Raw genomic sequence first — 17,362 nt, forward strand, 5'->3', positions numbered from 1 at the left:
TTTTGAGGAAGGTTCTAAATCTGGTTAAATGCCTGGTATAGCCACCTATCATAGTAATATATCAGACCCCATGGCACAAAGCAATTGCATTTCTAAAATGTGATCCTGAGCTATAAAGACAGTCTCTTATAAGGACCACCAAAACAACACTTCCACTATTAATAAGTATGTAGTCATTTTATTTGTTGACTTTAAATGTCAAATAGGCGAAAATATATATGAATGTAGAATAACCTCATTCTAACACATTCCTGGATGTGGCAAAGCCAAAACTTGCTCTTACATCCTACAGCATCCAAAACGCTGCAACATGGCTAATATGGCGTGCACGCAATAAGTAGTGCACGTGGGTTAATTAGCGCGCGTAACAAGTAGCGTACTGCGTTAATTAGCGCGCATTGCTTTAAATACCGCACGAAAATGGTCTTTGCGACTTAAATAACGCAAACAGCATCGCGTCTAAATTAACGCAAATATACTTTTAGTGAATTGAGCGTTAAGACACAAAAATAAGACGCAATAAAATTTTTAACGCATGCTCTAAAAAGCGCTCGTTTTATCGCACTTTAGTGAATCAACCCTTTAGTGTGTTATAGATAGGCATATTCTAAGCAACTTTATATTTGGTCCTAATTGTGTATTTTGTATAGTTTTAAAATATTATTATTAATATGCCTATTTCCAGCAACCAAAACACAAACCCCTATATGTAATAAAAGGTACAAAGCTTGCCCAGGAGCAGTAACCCACAGCAAGCAATAAGATGTTTGCTTTTAAACAGGTGACCAGTAAATTTTACCTGGTAATTGGTTGCTATGGGTTACTGCCCCTGCCTTTTATTACATAACCCCCAATATGACTGTGAGGCCCAATGGAGCAAGACAAAAAACCTTGTATTACTCAATCCTGAACATCAATTAAAATAGGATGCATCAAACCCAGTATTTTAATCCCAAACTGAAGCCAAAGCATAATTTGTATTTATAAATTAGCAACAGCAGCGAAAAAAGTCACAACTTTCCTTTGGTATTTAGGGTTTTGATTGGATGAGGGCTAAGGATCGGCTGAATCTGAATCCTGCAAAAAAGCTTGGATTTGTCCCAAACCCAAACCAATACGATTCCGTGCATCCTTAATCCATAATAAATCAGCCCCCAGAGGTGATAATAGCCTTAGAGGAGCACACCCTTTATAACTGCACATCTCTTTTTTTTTTTTTACATTTTCACACCTCACATCTCAAGTAAGAAGAGAGGAAATTTAGTACCACTTCACCTTCCAGGAATGTACCTCTATATGTACAGCTCTCTTATTATTTTGCATTATTCCTACAGACATTAGCGGGAGGTTTAGGGGTTTTTGTTAAAAACATATAGATTTTATTCTGGAAGCTATGCAGAGCCATTGGCAGCAATATAAGGGGATTTGTTAATGAACTGATCAGGAAGAGGGTGAATGTTTTGTGGTATCTGCTGTGAGCTATGTTGTATTCTAGGAATTTAACAACACAAAGCAGAATCTGGAGAAGAATCCCAGCATTTTTTTCTTTTTTTGGTAAATCAGTTTTACTTTTGAGAGTTTAGCACGTTTAATTTTGTTATAAAATATATGGCTTTTTATATATGATCTCAGTAATGAATTGCTAAGGCCCTTGAGACCCGGAGTTGTTTACTCTGCATAAAAAGCTTTGCACCTAATCCAATCTAGGGTGCTTTATGAAAATCTGCTCAATCAGGGAAATAAAACTTAAAAAAGGAACTTGGAACTGTGGTATGTGGGACCTGAAATCAGTTAACTCTACAAATTGTTAGGTCTCATGCATTCTCAGGTTCCTCAATGTAATAAAGTTAATTCTGAAGAATTACATACCTATCCTTCATGTATGTATAACTTTATTTATAAAGCGCCACAAGGGTACGCAGTGCTGTACAATCTTACAATATACAAAATTACACACAGGGAGGACAAGTGTTATAATAAATACAACAAATAAGTATAAATACACAGGGAGTAAGTGCCATGTGGTATGAGACACAGTAGGAAGGAGGTCCCTGCCCCGTAGAGCTTACAATCTAAGTGGCTGGGTAAGATACAGGCACAAATTGAAAGGTAAGAGTGCACTAGGTATGGGCATTTGCCCTTAAGCGCAGGACTAGGCAAAATAATGTTTTAGTGCTCCAGAAGGTAACAGCTGAGCTTTTTCTTAAAGAGAGTTAGTGAGTGTTCCCTACAGAGGGATTCAGGGATAGAGTTCCAGAGGCAAGGAGCAGGGAGATAGAAAGGTTTATGACGAAAAAACGCAGTGGGTGTGGGTGGTGTAAAAAGAAAAGTAAAAAACATTAAAGAACTATTAGGTACGAAACTGAAAAAAACCACAGAGGTTACAGTAATTCTAATTGTGAGGAAGAAGGTTTTATCCATAGTGAGGACACTAGCCTTGGCAATAATTTCTCAAAGTAAAAAGAAAGCAACATCCAGGGTAACTTTAAACACCACAGAGGTAGTAAATGGTAACATCCCATAACGAAATTAACAGCAACTCACAGTTTTTGTCCATTAACCAAAACCAGATCTTACTTCCCACATACACTATTAGTCCTTATATATCTGTTTTTATTAAGACTTGGCTCAGGATAAGTTTCATATTCCCTGCTTCACAAAGTACCTCACACACTTCTTACATCTTGCTTTCCTTGGCAGCAGGGTTGCCAGGTCTAATTTTCCAAACCAGCCAAAGTTAGTCCTAAAACCAGCCCAAAAATAGTCAAACACCACTTGAAAAGTAGCCCAAAAATAGGCCAATATCCATAGTGAAAAAAAAATCTAAAAAATAAAAGAAGGCATATGTTGGGAGGTATGTCACAGCAGAAATGGATTTACAATATTACATGAATTCCACATATGATATACATATGGATGTGTTTAACTACAATTCTTAGAAACCCTAAGAAGTCCTAAGGGGGTTATGTAATAAAAGGTACTGTCCAGGAGCAGTAACCAATAGAAACCAATAAGATGTTATCTACTGATTGGCTGCTATGAGTTACTGCTCCTGGGCAAACTTAGTGCCTTTTATTACATAACGCCCTAAGAGTTATAGTGTATACTGTCATTGGAAAACATGTCTTTTTCTAAACGCATCAGTTAATAGAGCTTCTCCAGCAGAATCCTGCATTGAAATCCATTTTTCAAAAAGACAAACAGATTTTTTATATTTAATTTTGAAATTTCACATGGGGCTAGCCGTATTCTTCATTTCCCAGGGTGCCACAGCCATGTGACCAGTGCTCTTACAACCAAGAGTATACAACCTAGTGTATATATGCATAGATATATACACATTTTGTGCATGCCCAAATTACACATAGTTAAGGGTACATAATTATTTACAAGCATAGCTATTAATAACACAGGTTTTTATTTAAATTTTCTTAACAACATAGATAACAATACAATGAGAAATATATAGTGCTGTGACCACAGAAAAAAATAGTACATGACAGTGGGAAAGTTAGTAATATTTGTGTAGGTACAATAGGTAGGTAAGCTTCAGTCAAGTATAGCATGGACATTCCTGATCGAGGTATTACAGTTGTTAGGGAGCCCAGTAGTACATGAATCTTGAGACTATATTGTGGGGTTTGCCTCAGGTTAAGCCTCTATCCAGGGTTCCAACACATTGTCAAATTTATTGGGGCACCCCCTGGCAAGATACGTTAGTTTAATAAGTGGGAGTCTGGTGTTAACAAGTTGCGTCCATTATTGGGTAATGGGTGGATGAGGGCGTTCTAGTTTTATTAAAAGGCACCAGGCCATCAATTAAGCCTAGTAAGCACACCTCTGGAGATAAAATCCCTGGTAAGAGAATTTGTTCATTTAATTATTTAGTGACATTTGTCCAGTAATCAAGTATTATGGGACAGGCCCATATTAGGTGAAAAATCCAACATCTGCCATTTGGGGCAAGAGGCGTTTTGATTTTTCCCCATAGCCTTTAGTCTCAGGGGAGTATGTCCTATGTATTATTGTATAACTGAATCATTCATTCTTTAGTAGAGATCAGGAAGCTATACAAATCATTTGTTATGTCTGCCCATTTATCATCATCTAGCTGCAGGATATCACCTTAAGTATGGGATAAATTTGTCTTTGATAAACAGTACAACTAACTGCAATTGTATTTTCTGTAGGTCTGTTTGTAGGCACTACAAAGCTGCAAATACAGTATGGTATGCTGGCAATACAGGGCTGATATTGCCTGGCAACTTGGCAATTCCTATTGGAGCTGATAGCATATTGGCTCATAGGCTTTCCGATTTATTTAGGAGAGCAAATGCCCATTCATGTTAATTCTCATCCTAACTGGGCTTTAGGATGAGCCCCCCTGCCACTGCTCCAAGGGTCTGCCCCACAGTTTGGAAACCACTACCCTAATGTAGACTGTTGGCAAGATCAAATCAGCCTGTGAGATGAGTAACTGATGATTTTCTGAAATAATCAACCAATAATTGAAATGTTGTAGATGTAATTCAAATTCCTTTCTTCTAAACCACCATTCTTTAGGATTCTATAGTAAGGTTGAATATTAAACTGTGCCTTAGCAACTGCTTGAACAAAGTAGAGAGCTTCAGATAATAGGTACGATGTACAGAAAATAACCTAGATACTAATTAGTGTCTGATTTGTCCACATTGTAAACGATACACAAGTTGTGGTATACGCTTCTTAGCATGTACCTGAAAATATGCTAGAAATATGGTAAAAATCAATGTACCTGGGCTAATTTAGTGCTTTGCGCATTGCACTTGCATTAGTAAAAGAACAATAATGGCTGTTACTTTGCACATGTTTCATAAGCATGAATCTCATAGCAACTCATTTTGCAAGTGTACAATTGTCAATGTTTTAGAAACAATAATGCACACTAGTTAGGGGCAGTTCTAAGACTTTATTCTGTATTCAGAAAGAATCATCTTTTGTGCAGAATGCACATAGTTTTGGTGTTGCTGCTACAAATAGTTCATGAAATAACCTATTTGATTGACTTTTATAATACATTTTTCTGCTGAGTTCCTCGGTTTACCCAGATTATTACTTCTCCCCATTTTTTATATGTAGCAGTCTTTCTCCCTCTTTCTAGATAATTACACAGACATTTATATAGGTTTAAAGGGGTTGTTTACCTTTAAGTTAACTTTTATTATAATGTAGAGTGTGCCATTCTAAAAACAGTTTGCAACTGGTCTTCATTTTTAATTATTGGTGTTTTTTTTTTAATTTAGTATTTTATTCAACAGCTCTCCAGTTTAGATTGTCAGCAGCTATCTGGTTGCTAGGGTCCACATTTTCCTAGCAGCCAGGCAGTAGTTTGAATGAGAAACTGGAATATAGGAGAGGGCCTGGGTAGACAGATACATAATAAAATGTAACAATTACAATACAAATATAGCTTTACAGCGCAATAGTTTTTGGCTGCCCCCATTTTCAAGCTGGAAAGAGTTAGAAGAAGAAACTATTAAAAATAAAAAATGAAGACCAACTGAAAATTTGCTAAAAAATGTCTATTCTATAGTATACTAAAAGGTAAAAAAAAAAAAAGAAAACTACGCCTTTAAGGTTTGCGCTACCTGTGTGAATCTTTCATATTTAATATTTTAGTGTGTAATGCCCCCAACGCATTATGCATTTGTCAAATGTGGCATTTTCTCCTCCAGTGGTAAAACATGAAATACCGCCAGATACCACCTGTGCTCTATGCCACTGACTTGACAATGGCATCTGCCTGTAACTGCGGATTTCAAGCTCTGAATGTAGAGCAGTAACAGGCGAATTCTATTAAAGTTAGTGGCATAACGTAAGAGTAGTATAGGTATCGGACCCCTTATCTGGAAACCCATTAACCAGAAAGTTCAGAATTACGGAAAGGCCATCTCCCATAGACTCCATTATAGGCAAATAATTCTAATTTTTCCTTTTTCTCTGTAATAATAAAACCGTACCTTGTACTTGATCCCAACTAAGATATAATTAATCCTTATTGGAGCCAAAACCATCCTATTGGGTTTAATTACTCTTTAAGTATTTCTTTTAGTAGACTTAAGGTAGGAGATCCAAATTACGGAAAGACCCCTTATCCGGAAAACCCCAGGTCTCAAGCATTCTGGATAATGGTTCCCATACCTGTATTTGGCACAAAAACATCAGCGGAGAAAACACAACATCTGGCATTAGCTGTACTCACCTTATTTGGTAGAAGGTAATACAGAACAACATTGAGGAAGTAATAAATAAAACCGTGAATTTCATGCATGTTATCCCTGACGCCAATGATATGCCTCTCTGCCTTATTGTTCTCACAAGGTTTCTAAGACAATGAATAGAATAGAATGACAATGCCAATGCAAATCCTTAACGTTTCTGGTTGCCAGGGGAATTTACCTGAGTTCCGTAAATGGATTCAATAAAAATGTTTTTGGCACATGTTTAATCCACAGCAGGTCAGATGTATCAATCCAAAAAAGTCAATTCTTGCACATGCAGAGACAAAAATTAATTCTGTATTTTGTAACACGATTCGTGATATTGAAATAATAGTTCTTTTATTGTTTTTATTTTCAGAGTGAAAGAATTGAAAAAGGCCAAGGAACTTGAAGCTGCAAAGCAACGTCCCTTAGCAATGTGACAGCGCTTTTCAGACTGTTCTCATTTTCTGTTTTTAGCAGAGACATGCAACAAAATAATTAATTATTAAAAGAAAAAAAACACTGCAGTTTTCGAGAGATCACCTGCAGGATTTTAACAGTAATCTTTTTGGTCATTGCATTTGCACTTTCATGGACAAATTTTGCTTTGTTCAGCAAGACATCTTGAAATTTAATCTTCTGTTGAATTGTGGGAAACAAAATGGCGCCAGGAAGAGTTTGAAAGTAGCTCCTATCTCTAAGTTGGGAGCTGTGTGAATCACATAGGGCTGATTTCAAACAACGTGTGGAACTGTACAAATATTATACCAAAAAAAGGAAAAATACACATGATATATATATATATATATAAATATATATAAATATATTGAGGAAAGGTGGAAATGCACAAGCAACACATGAATGTTTAACCCAGAGCCAACAATCACTCACAAGGAACTAAGCCCATGGAAAACCTGAGGTCATGAGGACAATGGAGAGTTTGGATCATATCCTTTTAATGTTTGTCCTACGCTTTAATCTTCATTACTGGAGGTGCCTCTTCTCCTCAATGCATATCCCATATAAAATATGCAATATATATGCATATATATAATTAGATATATTAATGCTTAGGCTACTAGCAAAATAATATATGTTTAGCAAACATGTCCCGTAAGTCTAGATTTTTCTGAAAGTGTGTTATGCCTTTAATGTGGTTTAGGTGGCCAGTATTATGAGGAGGAACACATATTTACCACACCCAGTGGTAACCTTCTCTTTCAGACTTTATTCCCCTGAATGGTTTCTGATGGGTACCAACCTTCCCGTCACCCAGTATTGTATATAAACATATCTATGCATATATGCATTATATTTTCAGAGTGAATGTGCAAACTCCACTATATATTTGCCAAGGTCGATGCAAACATAATGTAGGAAAAACATGTTGGTTTTAGTGAGCTACATGTTTGGTAAGTAGTACTTCTTGTGTGAGATAAAGTCACATCACAACAAATATGGTAAGTATGCTTACACACTTCTAGAAGGAAATCTTTAAAGGAATCAATTTGCAGAATAAATCATTGCCCTCCATGCACGTCACCAAGAAAGGACTGAAGGTGTCTCCAACAGTGTTTGGAAATCTTCTCTTCTTATGTGTGTGGACACACATATGTATTTTAAATTCTAATGCACAATTGTAAATGAAGATATACATTGAAGCAAGCAAGTAGATGCTGCTTTAAATGTTTCTGTTTTATTTTTCTAAGTTTTTTTCTCAATAGCAGTTTTAATGATTCTATATTATTATAGTCCATACCTATAAGTCTATATCATAGCTAATAAAACTAGCAGAACATCAATCAGTTTCCTTTAAGAGTCTGAGCACCAGTAAAGACCCACTTTGCGATACAGTATGCTGGGTAACGCTCTGGAAGAAGTTCCCAAAAGGGTTGCATTTACATTGCCTGAACATTTTGCCACCTAAGAATTAATGTGGTGCTGCGTGCTGGCCAGTTAATACTCTATTTAGGCTATCTCATCTCAAATCTAAGCAAAATTTGTATATAGAAGGTCAGAATGGAAATTTAAAAAAATAAATGTTTCAACTAGTTTATTCTTGAATTGAGAGAAAAAGCTTATTTCAGTGTGGGTCAATAACACGACTGGAGGACATTAATATTTGTATAGTTTGCTGGAATGAATTCAAAGTGTGGATGTACTGTTTGTATATACTGTATATATATATTCAAAATCTGTGCATGAAATTAAGAACACAAAAGAAATGAAAAAAAGCAAAGCATTAGTGGCTATGGTCTGTAAAATGAAACAAAATTTTATTTCACTATAAGAATATTTTATTTTAAATGTTCTTTAGAAGAACATATCGCTAAAGCATGATTAATCTGCAAAACAAAAAAGAGCTACAGTATTTAGACTTAGAAAAAAAAGCCGAGTAACATTACTTTAAAAAAAAAAGCTATGTTTACATTTGATTTATAGCTACCAAAATATTTGATTTCATCTTTTTATCATTTTCTTCTTTTTTTGCCAATGGTGCCAAGTAATGTGAATGCTATATCGCTTAACATTAAGTTGCATTTGCAAAGCAGATACTCATTTAAAAAAAATGAAAAAAGTATATATCTCAAAACCATATGCTCACTCCAGTAAAGAACACATAGAAAGAAATCATATAGAAAATTTTTAAAAATGAAATAGTCTGAAAGTAGAAAATACGTTTCACATTTTCATATCTCCTCGCTGGAAGTTAGAAAATGTAAAATAATCACACATAAAAAAAAAAAATAAAAGTGTTAAAATCTTTAAAAAAAAAAAAAAAAGCAAACTGGTCTTGTAGGGAACTCATGGTATAACATTATTTCCACACAGAAATAAGCCAAAGTGATCGGATAATATGATATCTGAATGGAATGAATAAAACAATAAGTGTGGTACAGTATTAAACAGGCTTGCATTGCCAACAGTTATTTGAACTTTTAGTACACAATCGGCCTGATATGTGATTGTAGGGGGAGACGGAACCGGTGAGGGGTTTATTAGCGATTTCCCCTCTACTCTGTGCAGTTTCTACTGTAAAATTTTTTTTTTATACTGAGACGTAAAATGTAAACTTAAAACAATGTGCATATGTAAGAAACTTTTCAGGAGGTTGCTACAGACGAAGGTTTAATAATACTGAGGTCAGTACTCTTGTTGCCTTTTTTAAACGAAAACTGTTCATTTTCTTTCACGTGATATGTACAGATAGGAAGAAAAAAAACCACTGATGTATAGGTTATATACTGCTCACACGATCACGCACAACGCACCATTATGAATAGTCTGTACATTAAAAAAAAATGATATACTGCTCTTTTTTGACGGAACATTGAGTGTTCCGAGAAGAATGTATTTTACTATGTGTTCACGAGGAACGGGGAGAGAAAAAGCCTTTTTGGAATAAGCGACACTTGCTCTTATGTATTGACATTAGCACAGATTTTGGAATTTTGTTATCTACAAATGTAAATTTATATTCCATTTTTTCATGGGGAATGTACCTACTTCTCACCCTGGCAAGAGTACTGGTCTCAGTTCCAATGCGGTATCCGCTGTATATTTGTATTAAAAAGGTTTATGTTGTGCAGTATGTCCATATGTTCTCTAAATCTGTAACATGCAGGGCCTTTCTAAGTCACTGAACTAATTCAAAGAGCAGTCATGAGACCTGTTTTATCTTAAGAGAGGCATTCTTCTGGTCACATGAAGAACGTCTGATAAAGCCAACATTTGTGACCTACCCATGACTGTGAATTTTGGATATGAATGTAAGATACATACATGTACACAGTTTACTCGGATGGTATATGTGACAATTCCCAAGTGCCAGGAGTCTGTCATATAATGTAACTGTTAAACCTTTTCCTGTCTCTCATTGTTTTATTTTCGCTTCTGATGTGAGCATTAAACAACAAACCATCTGTACTGTGTGAGAGAAATAAAGAATATAACGTGAAATCCCTACATGGTTGCACGCTTACGGCAGTTCCACACAGTAGTTGGCGCCAACGGGAGTCCCCAAGGCTTGCATGTAAAGCTAGTATAGATGTCTCTTTTTTGTAAGTTTTATTTTTGTAATTGTGCATGTAAAACATCACGGAAATCAATGAAGCGTTGAAGAATTCAGCTGCTGGAACCATGCAAAATGTTTTGAATTGCCCTTAAACTATGGAAAATGTTTTCTGAATGCTTTATATTCTTTCTGCTGTAAATTAAAAATTAATTAAATTTCCCCATATTCTGTGTTTTATTTGTTTGGGAAAAAATTGGTAGCATTCGTTAATAAAACGATCACAAAAGTGTAATATTTTGCAATCCTTCATAGGAGGATATAGAGAAAGCAAATCTTCTAACTACTGGAGTTAATGTTTAGTATGAGGTAGAGAGTAATAATCTAAGGCAGTTTCAAGTGGTCTTCATTTTTTATTAGTGTTTTTTTAATTATCAGTTTTTATTTAGCACCACTCCAGTTTGGATTTTCAGCAGTTATCTTGTTGCTAGGGTGTGGTTTGAATGAGAGACTGGTATATGTAATATAATATGTAATGTAATGTAATATAAAATAACAATAAGAAAGTAATTGTAGCCTCACGGAGCAATTGTTTTTTGGCTGCTGGCGTTAGTGACCCCCATATGAAAGTTGGAAGAATCAGAAGGCAAATAATTAAGAAACTATAAAAAAAAAAAAATAGATAATGAAGACCAATTACAAACTTGCTTTGAATCGGCCATTATATAACATATTATAGTTAACTTAAAGACAACCACCCCTTTGGAATATATTTATGAAAATTGTATGTTTTCTAAGTTTATTTTAAAGTTTTATATGGGACCCATAATTTCTAGTTACCGCAGACAATTATGCATTATGTTACAAGGCAGTAAGGAAAGACACCACCAGAGCCACAAAGCAGCCGATTTATTCAGATTCAACCTAGGAAATTCCCCACCCGGTCAGTATTTTTATATTATTAGGAACATTTTCAGCAAATATAGGTAAACTAAATATTTATCAAAGTATTTACTGTTGCAATCAGTTGCAAGTGGCTTTCTATGCCATTGGATGTTAGAGCTCGGCAGTAGCAATAAGCTCTAACACTTAAATTATTAAGCCCCAAGAAATAACAAGCATTATTGAGGGCCGAATCTCTTGTTCATGAGGAAAAATATTAGTGAATGAATTTTCTTCACCCACTTTTTTTTCTTTTCTGAAAATGCATAATGGAGAAGCCCAGAATTACCCTCACTTGCTGCTTATGGGAATCATAGAAAAATGGCAGCATAGGAAAACTTTCATAGTATTCATTGCTGGTGTGGGATGCCAATCACAATTCTTTATGCTGCCTTTTTGTCCTGAGTGGACTGTGTATCTGTTGTACTGAAGCAAACAAAAGGACTTGATGTTACACAATATGCCAAATGGCTCATTAACTTTAGATCCATGGGTACACATTCTCCCTCCCTAAAACCATCACAAGTTCAGCTACTGTGAGGCTTGCTTCTGTTTTGCTTTCAGTACTAAAATGACCCCCTACCAAATTATAATTCCCATGACCAGAAAGCATCTGCTTTTGCTTTATAATAGGGATTCACCTTCATAAAGGATTTGGCGGAATACCGAATCGAATCCTAATTAGCATATGCTAATTAGGTTACAGAACGGTTACATCTTTATTAGCATATCCTAATTAGGTTACGGAAGGGTTACATTTTCAACTTCAGTGTTTACAAGACAAAAAGTCACATGATTTTTCAGATTCAGTTCGGCCAGTAGCATGGATTTGGCCGAATCTTGACGAAAAAGGCCAAATCTTGGCCGAATCCCGATCCGAATCCTGGATTTGGTGAATCTCTACTTTATATCAATTTTTACTTACTCCTTACCATTCGTTTTGTGCCATAAAGGTGGCTTTATCAGAATTTAGGCTTTCAGAATTTGGTAATAATGTAAAACCAAAGAAAAGAAGCAACAATGGGAAAATGTATCTGTCAAATTCTGTTTTATTATTTGTGTAATATGTCGCGTCCAGCAATAATGTAACTTTTATCTTGGTTTCCACACCTTTTAGCCTCAAATTTCGCTTTCCTGTCCAACATGTTTAGGTTCCATCACACCTTATAACAAAGTCATAAATATGAACATACTGCAGCAATCCTTCTAGGACTATATGACTATAGAATTATATAGTCCTATATATATAGGACTATATGACTAGATTTCCAGCTACACTTTCAGAAGAAACTAGTATAGCAAATAAGTACTTACCCCGCATATTAACTGGCCTTCAAGCTAGGGCCCAGTGACCTCATTCAGCCATTATACAGACTCACACATAGTTGCCTGTGAAACCATAGGGGTATTCTGAGTAAAAATGCTGACACACAAACATACGACTAACAGCTGTGAATCAGTACAGGAATTGCTCTATATTATGGCCTTTCAATTGTGTTGAAGCACATTCCAACATCCTCAGCTAACAAATTCTACACTGCGGTGTCTTTAACAAGTGAGTTAAATGAATGCACTTGGTTTTGCTGTAATCAGAGGGGGGATGAAGATATCAGGGTTCTATGAAGAGTTGGCCTAGAGGTTGAGATCAGCCTTTGATGTGGGATCTTATACTAGGGACCCTGGTTTAATTCCCTGTAGCTACTCTTTGGGATCCTGGACAAGTCCCAGCATAGTTAGTGCACCTATAATGGCTGCATTGCTTGCTTAAAGTGCTTTGAGTCCCGCTGAAGAAGTGTGCTATATAAATCATACCCCTTGGCTCATTACTGTAGAGAATGTTTTGCTAGGTTTTGTCTGTGCTTGTATAATACATATACACTGTATTGCATATGGACAGTTAAGATACAGACATTAATACAAATGATTACCTGAGGCAGTGTTGCCAAAGTGTGCCAATGGTGCAGGTGCAAGATACTAAAGGTGGGCATACACTACAAAATCTGCTCACTTAGCAAGGTCACCAAACAAACAAATCTATGCCCACCTTGGGGGGTGATATCATGCTAATTTGATCAATTGGCCCTAAGGGCTCTGGCACACGGGGAGATTAGTCGCCCGCGGGATGGCAGACGCGGCGGCGCGATTTCGCGCAAATCGCCGAAAAAGAATCGCCCCGCCGTGTCTGCCATCCCGCCGGCGACTTACATGTTCGCCGGTGGGATGGCAGGGGTAGGCAACTCGGGGAGATTAGTCGCCCGCGAACAGGGAGTTTTGCCGCGGGCGACTAATCTCCCCGTGTGCCAGAGCCCTAAAGCTGGCCATACACGTGGCGATCTGACGATGTTTCATGCGAAACATTGTCAGATCCGCCACACACCGTCAGGGCTGAAACAGCAGATAAGGAGGTAGAAACAATAGGATTTCTACCTCCTTCTGCCGATTCAGCCCTGACGGCAGATTTTGGTCAGGCGCCTTCTATGGCGCCCGATCAAAATTTTCTAACCTGGCCAATCGGCGAGTCGTCCGATATCAGCAGCTTCCTGCGATATCGGTCGACTTGCCGACATGCCATACACGCACCGAATATCGTACGAAACAAGGTTTCGGTGCGTGTATGGCCAGCTTAAGGCCAAACTATAACATGAAAGGGATACAAAAAGTCAAGCCTGCACCATCCGATCGTCATCTGGACGATTTTTGGGCAGCTATTGGTTGGGGATGCCTGTCAGAGGGCCCCATACATTGACAGATAAGATGGCGAATTACTGTGAAGAACCCGAATTGGCAGCTTTAAGGTGCATGGCCACCTTTATAGAATTGCTAATATCTTTTCTACCAACCACCTGATATCTTTCCTATCCAAACTTCCCCTCCCCAAAAATCACCTACAATTCCCCTCTTCCTTCCTAGGAGGCGTGGCTAGTCCAGGCCCACCCATGGCAAACTTTGTGTGGAACCTACTGCAGAGGAGAGTGGGTGGGGGCTCTCCAGGCCATGGGACAGGACACCTGTTTACTTGGGGAAGCTGGTTATAATAATTAAATTAATTTAACCTGCAAATAGTTGCAGTCTATATACATATTTATATTGTTTTATTTCTTCCTTAACCTCAAAACATTTTAGTCCGCAGCTTGGCCAATGTTATTAAAAGAATAACTCGTCTCCTGGTCAGGTTTATATAACGGTGTTGTAAGAATTCCATATGGATTTAGTTTGTAAGCTTTATTTGACTACTGAGGTAAATGATTATTTCTGTTACTGCGCTGCAGGCTGCATAGCTATAAGTGCAATGTTCTCAGCTACCATTTATACCAAAGGGGCCCCAGGGAGGCTGTGTGCCCAGGCTGAATACTCTCTAGTTAAACTTTAGAAGCGTTCCCCTAATGTCGCAGCAAGAAACACATTAGACTGCCCGACACGCCTAGGGCCCCCCGCCGCCTCACACTATTCTGAACATAACCCTTGCGTGTGGAATTTCGCACGCCAAGCCCCCATGCCAGTTCATTGGCGGGAATATCGCAGCGGTTTCCGCCGTTCCCCGAGGGACAATTTAACAAGACAAAACCGGGAGCGGCTGTGCCACACACGTGACCTGCTGCTCAGCTGACAGCGCTGCACCTGACGTCATTGATGCTGGCCACGCCCTGAGTTGCGCTGGCCACACCTCTCCCGGCAGCGGAACTCTACGGGATTGCGGCTACACAAGGCAAAAACGCCCAGCGGAGTAAAGTCGGACCGGTGTCCTGCAGTATCTAGCCTGTCAAAATGTAAGTGTGCCAGTAGTGCTTGGGGGGGGCTGCCTTTACAAGTTGCGGGGAACGCCCTGCCCGGTATCCGCCCTTAGCCCTGCGCTACCGAGCGGGGCCTGTGAGGCGTAGAGTTTGGGCGCAGAATGTGCTATTTTGTCCGTACAAAGTTGTATTTAGTTCGGCCGAGAAGTTTGTGCATAGGCTTATAGGGGTGTTTGACAGGGGACACAAGTGCCCTATGGCTTTAAAGGGTAAATACAATTACAATAGGCGTGTAATGTTTCAGTCTGCTTTCTGAACTCCTAGCAGTGTCGGACTGGCCCACAGGGATACCGGGAGAATTCCCAGGGGCCCTCCTGCTTCTAGCCATTTGGCCTAATTCAGGGTCCTTACTTATTTTTCTATAAGGGAACAAAGCAACTAAATATATAGAAAAATAGATTATAGTCTGTAAAGATAAAGAAAAATAACTTGGAATATATAGAGATAAGAAATGGATGAAAAATAATTTGGAGGGTGGCCCCATGGTCTAAGGCAGTGATCCCCAACCAGTGGCTCAGGGGCAACATGTTGCTCCCCAACCCCTTGGGTGTTGCTCTCAGTGACCCCAAACCAGGGAGTTATGTTTGAATTCCTGACTTGGGGGCAAGTTTTGGTTGAATAAAAACAAGATTTACTACCAAATAAAGCCCCTGTAAGCTGATAGTGTGCATAGAGGCTACCTAATAACCCTTATTTGGCTCCTCCATGAACTTTATGGTGCTTGTGTTGCTCTCCAAGTCTTTTTACATTTGACTGTTGCTCACGAGTTAGAAAGGTTGGGGATCCCTGGTCTAAGGTTTTCTGGTGGGCTTTTAGCATCCCAAGTCCGACACTGACTCCTAGCATCTAATGGGATGGGAGTTGTAGTACAATAACAGCTTGTTGTTACATTACATAATATGACTTCTGTTAGAACTCAAAATAGACTTAATGGCTCGCATTTGTATTTACTGCTTCACAAGTCTTGACTCATTTTAAGAAATGGTTCTTAATGTGAATGTTCTGCTGCAGCACATTGTTGTTTTACGGAATTTATGTTGTTCAGATTGGGTGAATTTCATCAGCAGATAGGTTTCATTTCAAGTGCATTTGCTACATGTCACAGGGTAGGTTTTGACCACCATTGTATCCTGGTGGGGGTTTAAGCCCCTGAAATCACCCACGCCTGCCTCCCATAGCAACCAGAGGAAATCACCCTTGTGATGGCTGCATAGGCTGAGGATTTCTAATACATTACTATGGGAAGTGGCAACCAGCAAATTTATCAGATATTGGTCTAAGAATCATAATAAGGAACTTGTTACAGTTAGGTAATACTATTTAGGGTGAAGACACACAGAGCTACTAGTAGCAGCTACTTGTCATGGCTACTAAAAAAGGCTGCTGATCATTTACTGATAGTTATCTCTACATGTGTTAGGGCATTAGGGTATTTTCTGGAGTTTAGTAGCCTTTACAAAGTAGCTGGTACTAGTTGCCCATTGTGTCTTCACCCTTAAAGGAACAGTAACACCAAAAAATGAAAGAGCTTTAAAGTAATAAAAATATAATGCACTGTTGCCCTGCACTGGTAAAACTGGTGTGTTTGCTACAGTAACACTACTATAATTTATATAATAAGCTGCTGTGTAGCCATGGGGGCAGCCATTCAAGCTGGAAAAAAGGAGAAAAGGCACAGGTTACATAGCAGATAACAGATAAGTTTTATCTGTTATCTGCTATGTGCCTGTGCCTTTTCTCTTTTGAATGGCTGCCCCCATGGCTACATAGCAGCTTATTTATATAAATTATAGTAGACTTTCTGAAGTAAACACACAGCTTTTACCAGTGCAGGGCAGCAGCACATTATATTTTAGTTACTTTTATACAATTTCATTTTTTTGGTGTTGCTGTTCCTTTAAGTATCCAGATTATAACCCATATAGATACACTTGGTCAGTGTAGCAGATCTCTTCCAAACTGACTGAACATTAGGATGTAGCCTTTAGGTGACGTATTAACTTTTTTGTGACCCCAGTAGGTCCCTTCTTTCTCTAGAGAATTGCAGATTGCTGATAGCATAGCTCAATCCAATTGGGAACTCTTTTTTTGTGTAAGTCATTTATTTCAGATTCTTCTGATTAATATAATGTAACCGTATGTTGTTAGAGAGGAGAATGCCAGGGTTACACCCAAATTATTTACTCAGAGAAGGGCCAGCAGCAATAAAACAGCTTTAAACCCATTTTTACCAAAAAGGAGAGGAGCTGATCTGCACGTAGATCCCAGTAATTACCCTGGCACTAAGGAGAAGAGAAAGTGTAGCAGCTGCCTGTTTCACTTATGATCTACAGCTGCAGACCAGAATATTGTAATAAAATTATAATTATACACAA

The 17,362-nt window shown here is 38.0% G+C and overlaps 2 protein-coding genes across 14 annotated transcripts in view; both read left to right on the forward strand.

Annotated features, from left to right (window-relative positions):
- camta1 (calmodulin binding transcription activator 1) overlaps nt 1-10,480 on the forward strand; it is a 1,176,955-nt gene extending 1,166,475 nt beyond the window's left edge. For all 13 annotated transcript variants that reach the window (XM_031905360.1, XM_031905359.1, XM_031905362.1 and 10 more), the window contains one exon: nt 6,619-10,480. In XM_031905360.1, coding sequence (XP_031761220.1) covers nt 6,619-6,651 — 33 coding nt within the window. In that variant the 3' untranslated portion in view covers nt 6,652-10,480. The remainder of the gene's footprint in view (nt 1-6,618) is intronic.
- Nucleotides 10,481-14,916: 4,436 nt separating this feature from the next.
- vamp3 (vesicle associated membrane protein 3) overlaps nt 14,917-17,362 on the forward strand; it is a 28,964-nt gene continuing 26,518 nt past the window's right edge. Inside the window, 1 exon segment of the mRNA NM_001016972.2 lies at nt 14,917-14,963. Within this exon segment, the coding sequence (NP_001016972.1) occupies nt 14,962-14,963 (2 nt within the window). The 5' untranslated portion in view covers nt 14,917-14,961.

This window comes from Xenopus tropicalis, chromosome 7 (assembly GCF_000004195.4).
Source record: "Xenopus tropicalis strain Nigerian chromosome 7, UCB_Xtro_10.0, whole genome shotgun sequence".
Lineage (NCBI taxonomy): Eukaryota > Metazoa > Chordata > Amphibia > Anura > Pipidae > Xenopus > Xenopus tropicalis.